This window comes from Montipora capricornis, chromosome 4, assembly GCF_036669925.1.
Source record: "Montipora capricornis isolate CH-2021 chromosome 4, ASM3666992v2, whole genome shotgun sequence".
Taxonomy (NCBI): domain Eukaryota; kingdom Metazoa; phylum Cnidaria; class Anthozoa; order Scleractinia; family Acroporidae; genus Montipora; species Montipora capricornis.
In genome coordinates this window covers 51100302-51119429 of record NC_090886.1, presented here as the reverse complement: position 1 = coordinate 51119429, position 19128 = coordinate 51100302, and the positions used below count along the sequence as shown (strand labels likewise).

Sequence of the window (19128 nt, the reverse complement as noted above, 5' to 3'; positions counted from 1 at the left end):
ATTGTCCAATCAGATGCCTTGAAAAACCATTTTTGGCTTCTTATTGGATAGTCTAAACGTATGAAAGAATAGGAATTTATAAAGCTGTGATGCCTTTAAGTGGGAAATAAGACCCTAACTTGATATCGTCTGTTCATTAATCATTTGACTTCGAGCAAAGTTTTCCAATGCTCTCTTGTTATTTTCTCTTGTTATCATTGCTTGAGCTTTTTCTCTCAACTGCTGTTCTTTTTCCTGGGAAGTAAATAGAGAAAAATTGCAATTAGGCTATGAAATGAAGTTATATAATTTTAATTTTTTTTATGAGGGATGAAAGACTGAAAGTCGATTCCTTAAAATAATATTAGTCATGAATTACATTACATGTATGCTTTTACCTAAGGGATGCCATATTTATTTTATTTATTTATTTATTTATTTATTTAATCACTTTCACCACAACAGAGAAACAGGCTGTGGTGGGGTCGCACAACAGAGCGAGGCTCCAAATTAAGTGCGCCCTTTTTACCCTCCCAACCATGATATAGCACAGAAGACAGACCACAACACCGGGAACTATACACATATGGTGAATGAATTTATTATATTGAGGTGTTTTCCCATGCTCTCTAGAAAGCTTGTAAATCAAACGCCATAACTCAAGCTATTCTATATTTGTTACAAAGGCCAATGTTCCATTTCCCAAATGTTGGTTAGGGTTAGGGGTGGGAGATGTTGATCCCCAATCATCTTTCATTGCTGTTTCATGTCCTCTGGTAAGCTCGTAAATTGGATGCCACAACTCAAGTTATTCTATTGTTTGTAAAACTAATTGCTATTTCAAGGGGAGGGTTGGAGATATTGATCCATTGATCCCCAATCATTGCAAAAATAATAGTTAATCAACCCTATTTGACTTACTTTTCTTCTCTCATCTGCATGTTTAAGCTTTTCGTCAATCTCCTCTTTCGTTCTCCTTGTAGACTTCTTCTTTCTTTTTTCCAATTTTCTTAGATGTTGGGGTCTTCTTTTCACATTACCAGTTTCAGGGCAGAGCATTACATCAAATGCCATTCCTCCTCTGCTTTGAGGTCTCTCTGTGACCCCTCCCATGGGTGCAAGTGCATTAATTCTGTTTCGAACTTCTTCTTGCTTCTCTGAAAAGGAAACTCTTTTCTCTTTTAAGGTCTTCCGTCTTGCAATTTTAGTGCCTTCAATGCAGAGCTCTGAGAGAAAAATGATCAAGTGATTCAAATGAGACAAATGGAGTATCAAGTATTTATGAGTCAATGAATCAATGAGTCATGAGTCAATGAGTCAGTAAGTTAAGTGCAGTTACCCTTACCCAAAAATGAAACCTAAAATTTCAGGGAGTGCTTAGGCGTATTCACTGAAATGAGGGCTTAGGCTTAATCAATAAATTATTGCTAAATTGACTGTGTGGGAATGTGATGGTCTGCAGGTGCCCGAGGGTGGGAAATTTGGCGCTAGCCTCAATCAAAATGTCAAATTCCCCTGGGTCAGCCCCCCCCACCACATTGATAGGTGCATTACATCCACAAATGGTTAGACTATAAACCGTAGGCCCGTCTCACAAATATCTTCCATGTTCATGAGTTCTCTGTGGGACGTCAAAGAACCCACACACTATTCGAGAAGAGTAGGGGATGAAGTTCCCAGTGTTGTGGCTGTCCTCTGTGAGTGCATGTGTTCTTTCCAGCAGAAGTGGCCGGCTTTGCGTAATGTCTCTAAAAAGGTTTGTGGTGTATGAGGCCACCAAAGCAAAAACAGCCGTAAGTCAAAAGTACTTTGCCGAGTGCTGGGACATAATATCACTCAAGTTTGTTTTTGGGTATTAAATACTTAGTTTCAAATTGGTCCTTCAACTCGAATCGAATGCAAACAAACCTGGAGTGGGGGGTCTTTCCTCTACCAAGACAATTTTCTGTTTTTCCGTTGTAGACCTCTCTGATATGATATTTGGGTCCTCTTCAAATTCTCCTAAACCGCTATCTGTCGTACTTCGTGTAGATCTTGCGGAGCTCTCACGATCTGATTTTGCAGAAACCGAGTTTGAGTTCAAACTGCACTGGCTTCCATGCAAGCTGTCGTCGGATCGTTCCTTCTTAAGAACACGAGTTCTTGTGTTTGTCTGCGTATCGATATTTTTAGGTTGTCCAGTTTTCTCATCTTCTTGAGATGAATTCAAGCTCGAGTTTGCTTTTAATTGTGTAGGCATTGGCGCAACTACTTCTGACGATTTTGATGCTGAACAACCCATGATTGCCCATAAGCTGAAACATTAAAGTCGACACAAATAATCAATGATCACAAGCGCATTAGTAGAAGAAGGATGCGATATATATATGTAAGCAATGTACGCGCTAAACAAACCTGAAATCACATTCAGTAGAAGAGAAAATAGAGAAGGGAGAAAACAGAGGAGGGCAGGCGACAAGCAACTCTGAAGTGCAAGAAATATTCGATTTGATGGTAGTCTGTGTTATCTATACAATAAATCAAATAGGTGGTTGCTAGGACCAATACAGTATTGTCATGGAAACGTTGACAAATTCAGGTTGCTAAGGTAAAAACAGCTGTTGTTATCGTGGGCTCATCTTAGTACCCAGTCCCATTTCTTTGCTATGAAATTACGTCATTCACAAAACAAGAACCGCTGACAGATTACAGGGTAGGAATTCGGGCAGTCGGACGACAGTACGACAAAATTTACGGCAAGTTGAATAATATTCTTTAATATTTAAGGTGAGAAAACTACTTGTTGACGAATTTTCACACGAGTAAGGTATTCCTCGTCTTTTTTATTGCAATTGATGAATATTGTTCCAAAGTTCTCTCGGTCAAATAAAGTTGACCGTGCGCGGCATATACAGTGATCAACAGAGTGCGTACAAAAATCAGATGAAAGTTGTATTTTTAATCAGTGTTTTAATATTTCCGTGCGTTTCACTATCGTTTTTCGTGTAGGTAACACTTGTTTTTGTTATTTTCTCATGCGTGCTAGTTTAGATGTTCCTATAAACTTCAGTTATGTTGGTAATTGTGTCGAATGTTAAGCTTTATGAGAACCAAGCTGAAGGCAGGTACGATATAGTGTTTGATTTCAAGTATTGACGTCGATCCAAGTTTGTTCTTCATCGCTGTAAACTGTTGCCTACAATATTATTGTATATTGTTTAGGCAAATGCCGCAGTGGAGGGAAGAAAATTTGTATGATGTGCACTTCTTGTTGTTTCAGTGACATCAAGTCGGCAAAACACCATGTCATTTGGTGAATTCTCTGCAAACTCTGGATCAGGTAAAACTTGGGATTTTACCTGAAAAATGTTTATATTATGAAGCTGTGATCATAATGCACCAGTCACTTTGAAACCCATGGAGACCTTCCCCTCCCCCCCCCCCCCCCCTTTCCTCGGGCATGAGCAGGGAAATCCAGGGCGGGGCACCCACTTCATATTCAATCTACAAGTATTTTGATCCACCGTGAAACAGAGACTATACCAGGTCCAATGCAGTCCTCACATCCTTTACCGGGGAAATAAGCAGGTTGTCACTCCATGGTCAGCGGTTTTCATTTTTGCGCCACATGGAAAATTTGCATAGATTATCATTGGTTCCCTCTCAAATCGTTGAGTGGGATGCTTTGCAAAGTTTTATATCACTGTGGACCAAAGAGGGCTGCTGTAGCAGACAATCTGAACAGCCTGGTAACAGTGAATGTAAATGATGATTGACATTCCATCTGTGAACTCATGCTCTACAAAGTATATTATCCATGAAGTGAAGGGAAGTGTATGTACCCATGTATGTAATACTCATGGATCAGAAGTATTTTTCTAATAATTGTCTATAACAAAAATGAGTATACCATTGTAATCTTTGTCCTTTGAGTTTCATTGTCAACTTGAACTAAACTATGAATCAAAAGAATACCTAGTGCATTCAGTAGGCTTTGTGAATGTTGCACTGGCTGCCCAAAATCAATGTATTAGTTTCATGGCTGCCACTTGGAGATTGCAAGTTTGCCATGTTTGTGTGGAACATTAGGAGACAGGGGAGTTCGCTCTTCACTTTTGCCCCCCGGTGACAAGGATTTCACCAGCTTTCTCTGTCATAACAAGTGAATGCCCTGCTCATTCCTGAGGGGGAGTCTTGAGGGTTTCTAATGACTGATACAAAAGGATAATTGTACAATTTTGAAGAAAGGATAAATTAAAGAAATAGTTGATTAATTAATTTGAACAAATTTGTTTATTAGTATAATTATTTACTCTAAAAAACTGGACTAGATAAATTTAAACAGGGATGGGTTACTGTAGTTGTAGACTTGAAACAGGTGTGTAAGGAGCAACTCTTTATTTTTATATTGCGTTAACTCTTTTAACCCTGAAAGTGGGACTTGCACTGAGATTTTTGCGGCAGACGATTTTACTTGTCAATGGTGGCCGCTTCAGGGATGAATGGGTTGACTGCAATGGTTCATTGCTATGCACTGACAAGAAAAAAGCGAATTCAAGGTTGTGGCAATGATATTTTGATCAAGGTCACGAAACTGCAAAATCACTGTACTTATAGCAAATGTGTAGCTACTAAGACGTTGATTGTCTCTTGATTTGTTGCCTGCTTGATTTTTCTGACAAGAGTCATGCTAGCATCACAATGCTTTTGACAAAGTAAACCAATGACTACTTGCTCTCTTGCATTTCCTTTGCTTAAGTTTATGATAGCACCAGTAGAACGCATTTATTGTTGATAGGCTGGTTTTCTGGATCATTTGTGATAATTATAATAACTTTGGTTTTGATAGTAAACTCCTTTGACTACATGTATGTGTTCATTCATTCATTTAATTTCTTATTTCATTCCTCAAAAGGTGGTACTTCTGAGTATAATCGGCTTTGTGGATGTGTCAGTAACAATATTCAAGCAATTAATAAAAATGGTAAGGTTGTATCTGTTGTGGTTCAAAATTTTTCTTGGTTTAAAATTTTTTAAGCCAGTTAATTTTTTGACTTTTCTTTTTCTATTCTTCGTTATCATAATCTGAAACAGGAAAATCAGACTTTAAGCTGGTTCAAAACAAACAACATATCCATTCTTTTGTTGTGATTTGCTATTCTTCTTTGTCTTTTAACTCATAAATTTGTTGTTTCATTAAAGGGGCACTATTATGCTAAATTTGCTGTTTTTTAGATCAAAATTAGTACTTAACATCACTCATACAACATTACTGACAACCCACTGAGAAGATATTAAGTATATTTATGACACAAAGAGCCATTCGCATTTAATTTTTGGAGACTTTTGAAGACATTGATCATCTCCAAACTTGAAAAAAGTGGCCAGTACTGTTGTTTCAAGTTCAATCCATTTCCATCAAATCCATCCTTGGCTACAAGCAACAAAGAATAGCTTTAGTGCACTTCAATGGTTATTGGTAGCAAAACTGCAGCGTTAGTTTTTGGTCTTCATTGATCCAAAGACATCTTTTTAATTAGTGTTTTGAAGTTTGACTAAAATTGCGTGACACTGCCCCTTTAATCTTTGAAACAGAAGTCCATGATGGCTCCTGTAGGTACATGTAGCATCTCAATGAGGTTTTGATACCCTTTTTGCCTTAATTCAACTCAAACAAAACAAGCCCAAACAATGCAATACACCCTGGTAAACTCATCGCAACCAAATCGCAAGCCCTGTTACAAAACTGCAAAAATTACAAAAATCGTGAGAAATTTGTAAAATAGTAAAACTAGCAACATATGGTGATGCAAGTTGGATGACAGAGGACAGACAGAGAAAAAACAAGTTGGATGACAGACAAACCTTGGTAGACAGTGTTTACAAGTCTCTAATCTTAGAAATAAGGTTACATCAGACTGAGTGTTACTGTAAAGTGCACCACCTAACCTCAAAGTATTTTTGTTTGCAAAAGTTAAAATTATGTCTAGAACATATATTTTACCTTAAGTTTGCTTGTCTAGATTTTACATATAATAGGCCTAATGAGGTACAAGAGAGTAACAAAGCTGGCATTCATCTGTCCCATGGCCAAGCTAGTGAGATGTATGGGTCAATTCCTTCAATGACGTCAAGGACTAATTTACATTGCCAAAGTTCTATAATGCAAAGTTGCTTATGAAATCGTCAAAGGATAAGGCCCATGCCTCTTACTGCCTCGGACGTTTGGGACAAATGATAGCCAGCATCTTGCTCTTGTGTGCCATATGGGGCAGGTCAAATCTTGAGAAACCAACTTGAAGGTAAATATAATTATGTTAACTTTATTATTTAACTTTTTCTAGTTAAAGGTGCACTTTAACAGTCTGGTTCTACTAGATGCTATTTAAACTATTGACAGGAAATTACACTTAGTACCAATTGAGTACATGACATCATACAGCTTAATTGAAAAAACACTTGAAATAATGTATTAGGTCATTGATGTAGATTTGACAACAAAGAGGAAAATCTTACACTCTCACAGGCTTTCATAAACCAGGAAAAATGAGAAGTCCTGCATTATTGTTGACAGACTACAGTAGTTTTACCAGTTGCTGTGAAAAATAATTAGTCATTTTTTTATATATAGGGCCAGTTGAGTGCATGACATTACAACAACTTAATCAAAAAACCACTTACGATATTAGGTCATTAGGTAAACAAAAATATAGTTAGAAATTTGAGAACAAAGAGAAAAAGAAGGAGATAAACTCTGTTAGAGTTTTGATAAACCTTGGAAAGTGTTTTAGTGCTTAAAAAACAAAAGCAGTTTTTCAAATGCTTTCTAAGCAAGGTAGAATTATGAACTGGACTTAAGCTCCAGTATGATGTTGTAAGATATCAGTCAAGTAGATGAGCTGCTGGTTAGAGCTTGAAAAAACTACAAAATTGATTAAATTGCTGTTCCGGTTTTTCACAAATTTGGCCAGTTATTTGTGTTCACAGTGTGAATATTAGCTGTTAACTTAGGTAATGTGGAAGTGGTGTTGTATAATTTTACTAAGCATCTGTTGTCTGACAACTGGGAGAATAAAAATAGGAAATGATACAAAAATTCAGTAATTGTGCTGTAAGTCTATCCACTTCCTTTCCTCCTTTTGTTATTTGGTGACAGTAAAATCATGAGGATGCAGTAATATTATCATTACTGAATAGCTTTCACTTCCACCCATAGATAGTTAATTTTGAATTGACTTTTTCTGAACAGTTGCTTCAATTGAAAGGCTTGTGGACAAACTTGGAACTTCAGAGGATCATTCACAATTACAGAGCAAACTGTAAGTGTTGATTTTAACGCCAAGGTGTACATGTAGCAAGCTTGAACAGCAAAGATATGCAGAATTAGCTGAATTAATACCAGCAAAGGACTGTGTAACACCTACAATCTTCAACAAAACCTGTGGAAACAATTACACATTATACCGCTCCAGTGCTGGAAATAATTTTTCTTTATTCACAGGACATATGTCCTTTCAAATCTTCCTTTTGGTCGGACATTTGGCAAATTGGACTGGACATAATTTATTGACTGACAACACCTTGAAGAAGAGAACTGAAGATGTACTGGTGAGATGTTCGGTCATCGTGTCCGATCATAATGTGAAATTGGCCGCACATTTTCAAAATTTGGTCGGACAATGTCCGATGACCGACCGTTATTTCCAGCACTGCACTCCGAACCTACCAAAATAATTTTCTCCTAAATAGCTCCCCTTCCTGTCCATGTCACATTCAGTGTTGCTTGTTATTTGTCCCAGATTAAAAGTAAGACATGTGTAGAGCCTTAACAACATGATTGAGAGGGATGGGGAGGAAAACTTCTTACACTGACATGGATAGGGGTGGATTTGCACAAGTGTCTCATCTGTACTGTTTTCTCCAAGATTGGAACTTTTGATTGTTGCTTTAAATTAAGCCTATTCCAAAAGCTTCTTTTTAATCAGTCACACTCATGGTCAGAAGTTAGAATCAACCTGCACAGCTTATAGCAACTCAGGAACTGCTGCTCTGACAGTTGCTTTCATGTGATGTGTGGTGCTTTAGGATTTCACTACCATCACCTAGCAGCCCACTTTACAATATCGAAGCATTGGTTTAATTTGCATGGTCTAGTATTTGTTGTTGTGTCAACTCTTCAAGCTGATCTTACTTACATGTATGTTGGTATGTAGGCATTAGAAAATGGCAATTGCTGCCATTTTAATGGAGGTTAGTGCGGAGGAGGGCTTATGGTCTACTGTAACAGCTCCATCTTAAAAGATAACAAAAGTGTTGAGATCCTGGCATCACTTTTTCAAGTTTTATGTACATCTAAATTTGTATTTAAATTTTATAGATCTATATCAAAATTTGCCATGGTTTTATAGTGAGATGGGACTCTGAGTTGGCAGGGATGAGTTAGAGAAAGCTGAAGATAGAGACAACTGGCGATCTACGATTGCCTTTTGTCCCACTGGGGATGGAGGGGATTATAATTACATGTAGTTAGTTTGTTAGTTATGGTGTGATTTATGGTTTCTTCCAAAATTATACACTGAGGACCTACACTGTACATGTATTGTTGGCTCATACTGAAGATCATGTTTGTCCACGATAACTGGATACAAAGGGAATGTCTTGAATGAATTTTTTTCATTCATTTAATTTAATGTTATTATTCAATACAGCTGCAAATGGTAGGGTGGGTTGATAAAAAAAAACATATCCCAGTTCTATTTAGGAACAAACTTAATAAATCACGAGGACGCACTATAAAGGCGTGGTGTCTTAGGCACATGCAAATGATTATTTTATCAATCAACCTTGGACGCAACTGAGCTCTGTGATAATTTTGTGCGATAAAAGAGCCCATCATGGCAATGTGTCCGTAATATGTCATAAAATGTTATATGTTGTTCTTTTTTTAATCCCCTGTCCCTTATTCTCGCGCTAGAAATATCTTTTAGGGCTTCTCTCTCTGTGTTGCAGTTTATTGATCACCATCTTGGATAATCAATCAGTCGTGCTTGAATGAATTCAAACAAGAGCAATGTGTGAAGCAGCCTCTTTTAGTGTGTGTTCGTGTTTAAGCTGTTGCAAAGAGGTCAGGCACTCAACAGCTCTCAAACTCACAATGGTGCAATCAGGTCACTTCTCATTAAGTCTTTTTGCTAGAATCCTAAAGAGATCTTGATACCACTATTTTTTTAATTATTTTGCTTATAGACAACAGACAGAGCAGGCTACACAAAAACTTGCCAAGGAAACTAATTCTTTCCTGAAGCAGCTGCCTCATCTGTTGGGAGAAGCACCAGCAGACAAAGTATGGAAAAAAAGATTCTTGCAATATATTTTGTAAAGATAATTACTTTAAAGGTGTACATTAAATTTTGGTAAAACGCTCAATTCACTAACCCCTGGATGTAACTTCTATAAGGGTCTTTCTTAAAGTGCCTATGAAGTAAAAAAGAATTTATGCCTATTTGAAAGAGTTTTCAAAGTAATGAATAATGGCCTTTACAGTTTTGAAGCATCTTTTTTCGTTTCAGAGATATTTGAGTTTTTGTGTTATGCAAATTAGCCAATTGATGACGTCATCAGTGGTTCTGCTGGAAGATGGATCACAAAATCAAGAGTATCTCTCAAAGTGTAACAGCGATATGATTCAAACTTGGCATGAGTAATATACCCTTAAGTAAGGTGCAAGGTGGTGCAGAGTATGATGTAACCATGGCAACACTTTTGGCTCCAGTCCCTTTTGGTTATAAATGAAGTTTCTCAATTTCCTCTCAAATCAAGCAAGACAGACAGTCCTGCTCAAAACAATCATAGAGCCCATGTTGCTGTAGGTCTCCGAATCAACTCATTGAGTGTGAATGATGTTTGGTTAAGACAAAAAGCGGAAACACCAGCTCCGCACAACCTTGATCTGGAAGCAAAATGGTTGCCATGGCAACTGTATGATTTGTATCATTTTATGTGCTGACTGATAAACATTATTAGTGCCAAGTTTGAAGAGAACTGCGGTAATATTTCCAAGTATATTTTAGATTTTGTGATTTGTGTTACCCTTGGAACCACTGATTACGTCATCAGTTTTAACACAAAAACCTTAATATCTCTCCAATGATATTTTAAAAATGAGAACACCATGTTTCCTTTTTTCAAAAGATCTTTCAAATAAGCCTTAATTATTTTTCGTTTCATAGGCACTTTAACTTGCCGAGAAAGAAATGACTCTGCAGAAATCGTGTAGATTAATTGTTATTGAGTACCAGTATTCGTAAGCCGTTGCTTGGAGACAGTTTCAAAGCCAGGCCAAGTCTTGATCACAATCGTTTGACCTTTGCCTTGCCAAAAATTTGATGTGTGCGCTGCCTAAACCTGTTTGACAAGGGTGACTAGCCCAGAAACTTGGGCTGTGGCGACTTGAAAGACTTGACGCAATATCTGCAGATCCTTGCTTGTTCATCCTCTGGTGAGTTTTAGAGAGGCTCTGCTCACAGGGCGAGTTACAGTCAATTTCCCTCGAATCTGGACCCAAAAACCCCACTTTACTAACCTTTCACAAAGGGTTACAACCACAACACCTGCTGTGGATTTATATATCAGTCTACAAGATTATCAGTAACCAATGTTCTACTGTAGTTTTTGTCTTCAGTTAGATGAGTATAGTATTGCTACATGTATACTTTTTTTTTTTGCTCGTTCATGCCAAGAAAAAAAGGTAAAATCCCAACTTGCCACTGCGATTTTGATTCCCTGCTTTCCTGGGGAAACCTTCACTTGACTGAGTTGATTATCATCATCATCATCATCATCATCATCATTATTAAATGACATCGTTTGAGTTTGTCAATATCATTGATTGAGTTGGTGCTTGCTTATATGTACTGGACTAGTGGTCTGAGAAAGTCGCTTGTTTAAGTCTGAAATCTACAGTGGGAATCGATAGGGGTTTTCTTGAGTGCTGACAAGGCTGTGACGTTTTTGAGTGCTGACATTTTTACCTTGGCAAGGTCTCAAGTAGCACAGAGGCATTTCTGTCTGCTTACTACACAGTTGATAACTTTGAGAATAGGAGGTGATGCCAATTCCCTCTTACTAACCCCAGGGCAGCACTTTTCTCATTGTTTATTCTGTCAACAGCGTCAGCGAAAGATACAAGTTGAGAAACTTGCAGACAATTTTACTGCAGCATTAAACAGCTTCCAGAAAGTCCAGCGGGTAAGGAGGGGTCAAACATCATAATTTTTTTAAAGGTTGTTAACCTCAAGTCTTTTTTGTACAGTTAGTACAGTGTATCACCTGTTTTTCATCATTTTCTCTATTTTTATGAAGGTATGCTAAAAATATACATACCTGTGCTCTGCATGTTAGATAATGCAGTTTCCAGTCAAGTCTGTACGTTGACATCTTCACAGAAATGTCAACACAAACATCATTTTAAAGTAATGCAAGTTCATGTTTAACAAACATTTCCCTTTTGCCCCCAGGGGGTTCCCAAATGACAAGTTAATTGGTTTGGTGTAAGACAGGAAAATCTATTTTTGGCCATTTTAAGAGTGGAATGTTAAAGGGGACAACTGAAATTTCCTTGTGGTTTACTCTCAATCCTTTTTTAAATGAATACAGAATTAACTATTGGAGAGTAATGTGAAGTGCTATTTTCTACCCATGTAAATCATGTGAGTGTTAGCCCTACTAATGGAATTGGGCCCACGCAAGGACAGAGAAAAACTCTGACCAGGGTGGGAATTAAGATAGAACTTCACAGTACCCTCCAACAGTTAATTCTGTTACAATATAAGTGCTACACTGCCAACGTTTGCAAAAATGTAACCCTTCTTTTTTAAAGAAATATCTACTGTTTGTAGATGGTACAAAATACAAAATTACTGGTAATAATTATTTTGGTGGTGATTTTAAATAGATCGCTGCTGAGAAAGAGCGAGAGTCAGTTTCAAGAGCCAGATCAATTTCATCCACAATGCCTGCTCCCAGCGTAAGTTGTGAACTTTTGTCTCCCATGTTGCTTATCATAGAGATTGCATACAAGTTATCCTCTCGTTATCACCAGGAAACTGTTTGTTTGTTTGTTTTTCCTTTTACAGCAAATGGGTGGATTCACTGATGACCACACTTTGGCAGAAAATGATAGGTACTGAACCAATGCCAATTCTTCGTTTGTTTGTTTGTTGTTGTTGTTGTTGTTGTTTTTCATCTGGTTGTCAAGCTGTTTGGCCTGTTGCTGGGGAGCAGTTCATGGGGAGGAGACAAAATCATCATATGGAAGTTGATTACTGTGGGAGCAGAGAAAATGAAAAATAGACCGTTAGATTGGAGGCTTTTTCTTATCTGCCTCCACTCATTTTCCTCTGCCAGCTTTCTTGCCTTACAGTAGTTTTCCCCCACTACCTGAATACCTGGAACATGCCAGTTCATTGGTTAGCCTGTGAAAGGTATCTTAAGAGCGCAATTTGCTCAGTGCTACTGCACTTATACTTGTGAGCATTGAACTATCAGTAGCAAATGAGTTACTTTTCCTTGCCTTTACTTTGTCATTGTTTCGCAGTGTTTCTCTTACTCTACCCAAGACTATTCCATTGATTTGATTTGTGTTCCTCTTTCATTTAATTTTTAAATATTATTTCATTTGTTTGTTCATTTCTTTATTCTCTCGAACAGGTACTTTTTCATTTAACAGAATTTTGTGTTTTTGTCAGCCCTGGACACAATGCACACTAATAGCATTGAAATTTTGCCTGTGACAACACAATTCAACTAGAGATTTGGTTTTGATGAAGGTTTAATCATTCTTATGTTTGAGCATTAAGATGACCTGTGAAGCATTCCAATATGTGATAAACAGGTCTTAACAGCTAGAAATTTAAACCTTAAGAAATTGCCTGACAATGTTATTAAAAATGCAGTTAAATCTTGTCTTCACTGTTGGATGAGCATCTTAAATGCTATAGATTAATTTTATTTCCATTTTACAACTTTAACAGCGTAATTTTTTATGGCCCCGTAGAACTGCAGGTGGCCTCCAAGTGCAAGCAGAGGAAGAAGTATCTGTTGAGCTGATTGAGGAAAGAGAAAGAGCTATTAGACAGCTAGAGGTAAATGATTGGGGTCTTCTAATGCAAAGACACATCTTTGACAATGATGACATAGTAAGGCAAACACAGAAGGCAATCCAAATGCCCCTGACAAGTTTTTGGTTTTCTAGTTCAGATGCCCTACTACTGATCTACATGTATAATATCAACCTTTTCATTCCTCAAGAGTCTTCCCTTTGTTGATTAAAATGGTATTTTCTGCATATAAACAAGAAAACGTGTTCATTTATTATAAATGTGTTCCCTATTCTATTCTTTCCTTTAAATAGTCTGATATTGTCGGTGTTAATGAAATCTTCAGAGATCTTGCAACAATGGTTTACGAGCAAGGTGAAGTGATAGGTAAGAAAGCTACCTGATAATTCAGTCAGATTATTAGCATATACCACACAATTGAAGAGTGCTTTCTGTGCAAAATTTAAAATTTCAAAAATTTCAATATTTCCCTCAGCTGTGCTTCGGGGAAACATTGAGATTCTCGGAAACAAAATTAACTGTCTCCCTTTGGACCAGTCATTTGTTGTTTTTATTGTATGGCTACAATAGTACGTGCACACTGATTGGCTGCCGAGCGGGCAAGATTTTCTTGTAATGACCAAGCATTATAAAAATTTTTCTCGGCCCGGCGGCTCTTCGGAGAGCAAAAGCTACGAGCGCTCTGCTTGCTGGCCATGACGGGCATTTTTGTTTGCTTTCTGTATTTAAATCTTTTCATCTCCTCCCCTCCCCTGCACTCCCAAAGTTAAGAGGCCAGTTTTAAGAATTTAAATATCTTAAACTTTCATTTTTAGATAGCATTGAGGCCCATGTGGAGGTCACTTCTGTCAATGTGGAACAGGCAAACGTTCAGTTAGACAAAGCTAGCCATTACCAGGTCTGTTGTGGCAAACCAATTTCCACTGTACTAAAGCTATGTTACTTGAAGTCTTACAGCTGCGTCAGTATGCCTGTGATCGGTTTGATTTTTTGGAACCTCACATGCCACCTCCAAGACACATGAAATTGTACAAGATAGACCACACTGCTTAGCGAGATGAATGACACAATTTTTTTCATCTAGTACAAGAAATCTTTAAGTATTGAAGTACTTGTCATGTACCAAGAATTCATTGTTGAATGCACGGATCGTAAAACCAGCATTAGCGGTCGTGGCTTTATCGTTGGGAAGATAATATTTTCTTTTATGGATAGTGAAATCAAAAGGAATTTAGTTACGTCTCGATATTTGTCGACGGTGACTTGTCGTCAGTTAAGTTGCAAGTGTGAGCCACCACGCACTGGTAACTCAGTTGGTTAAGCATCGGGCTGCCATGCGGGAGGTCGTGAGTTCGACTCCGGCCGCACCAACACTCGGGGTCCTAAAATAACTGAGGAGAAAGTGCTGCTTTTGTAACTACACCCGCAAATGGTTAAGACTTTCAAGTCTTCTCGGATAAGGACTATAAACCGTAGGCCCCGTTTCACAACTCTTCAATGTTCGTTAACTCTTTGAGACGTTAAAGATTCCCACACACTAGTCGAAAAGAGTAGGGCATGGAGTTCCCGGTGATGTGGTCTGTCTTTTCCTTCAGTAATGTGGTCGACTTGGCGTAATCTTCTTTTAATGGACCGACTGATCGATGAGACCACGTAACAGCAAAACAGACAGTAGTCAAATTGAAGGAGTCCCAGTGCTGAAACTGGTAAACCAAGTTGTCAGGTTTACGCGCATTACAGCTCTCTGTCGACCGGTTGGCTGAGCTTGTTGTGTATCGGACCAACTGTCTGGGGAGTCGTTAGTTCAATTCCGACTGGACCAACACTCAATTAACTGATTTCTTTGTTTGTTTGTTTGTTTATTTATTTATTTGTTTATGCCTGCATATTCCTTCTATCCTCAATTTTAAATTAATTTGTGGTTCCAGAAGGCCCGTTCACAAAGAATCGTTACGTTTGCGACGCGAGCCGCAGTGCCGCGGTGTCTTGTTAGTGATCTTAAGCTTTAAGTGAATTGAGTAGAATGGCTGGTGCTGCAGTGCCTTGGTCGACTTATGGTTAAAATTGACTTGAGCTCAATGACTGCTGCCGCAGTGCTGTGGTGCTTTAGTTCGACGTAAGGTTTAATTGAGGTTATATTCCATATGCTGTGCGCTTGATTTGCGTCATAGCTTGTTTGTTTTGCCTCTTGGATTAAAGAACGAGGTATAATATCCATGTGTTGCGCGCTTAACGGTCATTCTTAGTTCACTTCGGCATAGGGGATAAAAAGGTCAGTGAACCAACGCCACGACTGCAGTGCTTTTAGGGGCCATTTATCGTGGCCGGCTATTCTGCAATCTAGCCGGTTAGGTTAGGGGTTCTCTTTAGGTGGGATCTAACCTGCCATCAGACGTTCTTTTCTTTAGAGAGGGCCCCTTCTCTAAAGAAAAGAACATCTGATGGCAGGTTAGGTGGGATCGGATAGGGTAGGTATTCTTTTGGCAGACCCGTGTTCTGTTGTCTGTCAATCCGCCACTATGCAATTTTTTACGAAAATAAAAACCGCTTCAAAGAGGCTTCTACCTCAAACTGACAGCTATTGCGAAAATGCGCAGATGTCGGTTATTTTTACTGTACGTAAACTATGAAATTCAACTAATTTTGACGGCGAATTTACGACTTTAAGTGTTCTCCTTGATGCTTTAATCACTTAAAGGCCCATGTTCAACCAAAAGACATTGCGGGCTTGTGTTGAATTTCGCATAGACGTAAAATCCGAAAATCATCGGCGAGTACCATTTGGTAACCAATCAAAATGCTGGAACTATTCAAAACAACACAAGCGCGCAATATCTGTCTTAATTATATGAACACCAATGAAATACCAATAGGCCATTGTAATGTCATTGTAATTTAATTAATCATTAATTAATTATTAATTAATTATTATTGTGAATACATGTAATTAACTGATAATTAATGCTAACAACAGCAAATGCGCAGCTGTTTTAGCTACTTCCTATATGTTTTTACTTGTGTTGTAATTGTTGTATTTGTGACGAAATAAAGGGAAAAAAAAAAAAAAATAGGCCATTTCCGAGTTCATATCTGCCTCCTCTTCAAAGCGAGTCTAAGTGCAAAGTTTTTGTGATGGTAATTAGTTCTACTTTACATATGAATAAAAACTAATTTTCATAAGAAAAACTTCGCACTTAGACTCGCCTTGAAGAGGAGGCAGACATGAACTCGGAAATGGCCTATTGTGCTTTCGCGCGAAAACATGATATCTTCACGCGTGAAGATGACATGTTATTTTCACACGTGAAAATATCACTGTTGCTATGGTTACGTATGAAAATTGCGCCTTTCGATGCCTTTCGTGAAATGATTTAGGATTTCATTGGTGTTTATATAATAAATAGAATATTACATGACCGAAATTTTCTTTTCTCGTGCTGCAAAATATTTCACTCGTCCGCTGCGCAGCCTGCGCTCACTCGTGAAATATTTTTCAACACTCCAAGAGAAATTTCGTATCCCCGCGCAGCCATGTAATAATATCTTCTGTCTCTTTGGTGAGCACTAAGTTAATAAGCCATTTCCGAGTTGCTGTTTGTCTCGGTTTGGATGTGAATCTTGGTACTTAACTATTGTAAGTGAAATGAGTTTGATTTGCGTTAGAATACGCGACTTATTTCCATTTGAATGGTTCTGCACCAGGCCTCGTTTTAAAACTGAGGCATGCAGCAACTCGGAAATGGACTATTGAATGAAAAGAATCTCATTGTTTGTGGTTCTAAAGAATGTATTCTTCCTGTTTTATCTGCAGAAAGCAGCAAGAAAGAAGATGTGTTGTATCCTGGTGATTGTAGTTCTTGCTGCCGTTGTCTTAGGTCTCATAATTTATTTCTCCCTCAAGTAGACTTTCTTTTGATTGTTGTCTCTGTTTCCGCACTTCGGGAACTTAGTATGTAGATTCGTCTGTCGGCAATTTTCCCTTTCGTAAACAGGCGATGAACAATTTTCACTGTTAAGTTTGTCGTTTTCGAATGTGGAAAAAAATACTTAATCAAGGACTAGATTAGCAGCGCATGTCATTTAGAATTAAAAAAAAACTGAGAAATAACCTAAGAAAAAAATTAGGGAAAGTTGATCGAACGATGTCGAACTCGGTTCAATAGCTTAACTGAGAGCAAATGCACTTAATTAACCTCTTCACCACCGAAATAACGGCTCCAAATTTGCAATTTCAACGTACTTAATTGTAGCTAATCCTAACAATTTATAGAGCGTTTTCACTCACGTGACCAGCAGCCATATTGGATTACTGAAACAAAAGAAAGTATTTGCATAAAAATAGAGTTCAATTCCCGGAGGATTAGCCATTTCTTTGTTTTGAACACCAACATTGCCGCCGTGACGTCATGTGAAAACGCTCTATTGAAAGCTAACCGAATAAAAAAGGCTTGGTTACTAAGAATGGCATTAGGTTAGGGGTAGGGTTAGGGTAAAAAATGGCATCGCTTGTTTAACGAAACGGAGCAGTCGGCGCCCTTCACAAACATGCAAACTCAGTCTAAACCAAAATCCAAGCACTACTTTTGTGTTTACTCCTGCCGGAGCTATCTCCCATACTATGCCTAGGAGTCAACCCTTTCCCGAGTCGATTTATTTATAGAACGCCGTCCTTGGGAGATTCAGCACGAAGCCAATCTCCCTTGGGAGATTCAGCACGCCCACTGTTGTAGAAGCCAATCAAAACAAGGCGTCAAGGAAATCTGATACTTTTCGCGGAAAAAACCTGTTCCTAAAAATAAATTTACTCTGGAAAGGGTTGACCCAAGGAATTAGTAGAGTTAGAGGCTACCCTTGATGAGCTCCTGACTGCTGTCAATCTTATTCATTGTGACAGTTGTTGAGATATGTCCAGGTTTGACTCTAATTAGATGCATGCGGATTTCAATAAGCGTCACGAAGTGTCCCCTTGCTCTTCTAGCCAACTTCAACATCACTTGTGTCTCAGAATACAGACAATTTATGTCACAAAGTGTCCCCCAAATGCTGCTCTTTAAGTGAAGATTAACTGCTGCATTTACCCAAAGCTAAAAATAACGCTAACCTTTACCCTAACCTTATTGTTGAAAATAGGGAGCAAATGCTTAGACTTAAAGGGACACTTTGTGTTGGATGTCAAAATTGGGCGTGCATCTAATTAGGGTCAAACCTGGACATAAGTGTTGATCTGGTCACGGTGCAGACCAAGAAAAAACAAACTGGCTCAGCAAATCACAGTTTTTTGCGTCGCGAATGCCGCAGTTCGATAAGATCGGGTCGAAAGCCATACGGTCCACGGATGTTTTCAGAGCATTGCACTACGCCTATATATAATAGCTGGGAGCCAATTTTGATTTGACGTGTTCAGTGATTGACAGCGTTGAAAAAATAAAATCTTTGATTGAAATTAGAACTTTGGATTTCGATCGTTTATGTTAAAATAAATAAAATTTAACGAAGTTTGGTTAAAGGGCTCAGGTATTAGTGCACAGCACTGTAATGTGCATTTTACTGTTCTCGCATAGAAAAAAATGAGAAATGTAAATTTAAACTTCGTCTTTGTACTGTTATTACTGAGGAGGCTCAGATCTTTCAACAGCCTGTATAAATTTGAAGAATTGAATCTACAAACTGTTTCACAGATTTGCAATGTTATATTGTCGTATGAAAAACTAATAATTGTTTAACAAGATGCCATCATTAACATACGTAATATGTTTCCGTGGCGACAGAAGCCATTTATAAACTCTCTAATTTTTATATTTTAAACGCTTATATCTCAAAAACGAAGTCGGTGAGCCCCAATTTTTATCACTGGAAAGGGATTACCAGGCTAAGATAAAACTCTCTGTAAAGCTAAAAGAGTTATTTGGAGCGGATCTAAGGCAACCATTGCAAATGGACAATTTTAAGGTGGATCTTACCCGCGACTTGCAACGTTTTAGGGGTGAATTCGGCATTTTTCATGTTTTGAAGTTTTCTATTTGAAGCAAGTATACAGATTTTTGTCGACTAC

The 19128-nt window shown here is 38.1% G+C and overlaps 2 protein-coding genes across 4 annotated transcripts in view; one reads left to right on the top strand and one right to left on the bottom strand.

Moving 5' to 3' along the window:
* LOC138047310 (nucleolar protein 58-like) overlaps positions 1–2500 on the bottom strand; it is a 3404-nt gene extending 904 nt beyond the window's left edge. The window contains exons 1-4 of one of the 2 annotated variants that reach the window (XR_011131820.1): positions 2374–2498; positions 1888–2273; positions 901–1205; positions 1–234 (exon numbers count right to left, since the gene is read on the bottom strand). The exon at positions 1–234 is cut by the window's left edge and continues 396 nt beyond it. Coding sequence is in view for 1 of the 2 variants with exons in the window: in XM_068894107.1 (XP_068750208.1) it covers positions 115–234; positions 901–1205; positions 1888–2260 (798 nt within the window). In the remaining variant the exon portion in view is untranslated. Of the gene's footprint in view, positions 235–900; positions 1206–1887; positions 2274–2373 lie in introns of both variants that reach the window. The other variant, XM_068894107.1, reaches the window with a different exon arrangement.
* Positions 2501–2653: 153 nt separating this feature from the next.
* Positions 2654–18525, top strand: LOC138047309 (syntaxin-7-like). Of its 2 annotated transcripts, none has more exons than XM_068894105.1 (12): positions 2654–2745; positions 3239–3298; positions 4874–4942; positions 7208–7277; positions 9205–9301; positions 11128–11205; positions 11912–11983; positions 12093–12139; positions 13013–13100; positions 13370–13442; positions 13892–13974; positions 16888–18525. In XM_068894105.1, exons 2-12 carry the CDS (start codon positions 3262–3264, stop codon positions 16978–16980), a joined length of 807 nt encoding a protein of 268 aa, XP_068750206.1. In that variant the 5' UTR covers positions 2654–2745; positions 3239–3261; the 3' UTR covers positions 16981–18525. The 2 variants fall into 2 exon arrangements, with proteins under 2 accessions (XP_068750206.1, XP_068750207.1); XM_068894106.1 differs by having other exon boundaries at positions 2675–2745; positions 3181–3298; positions 16888–17113.
* Positions 18526–19128: the final 603 nt, after the last annotated feature.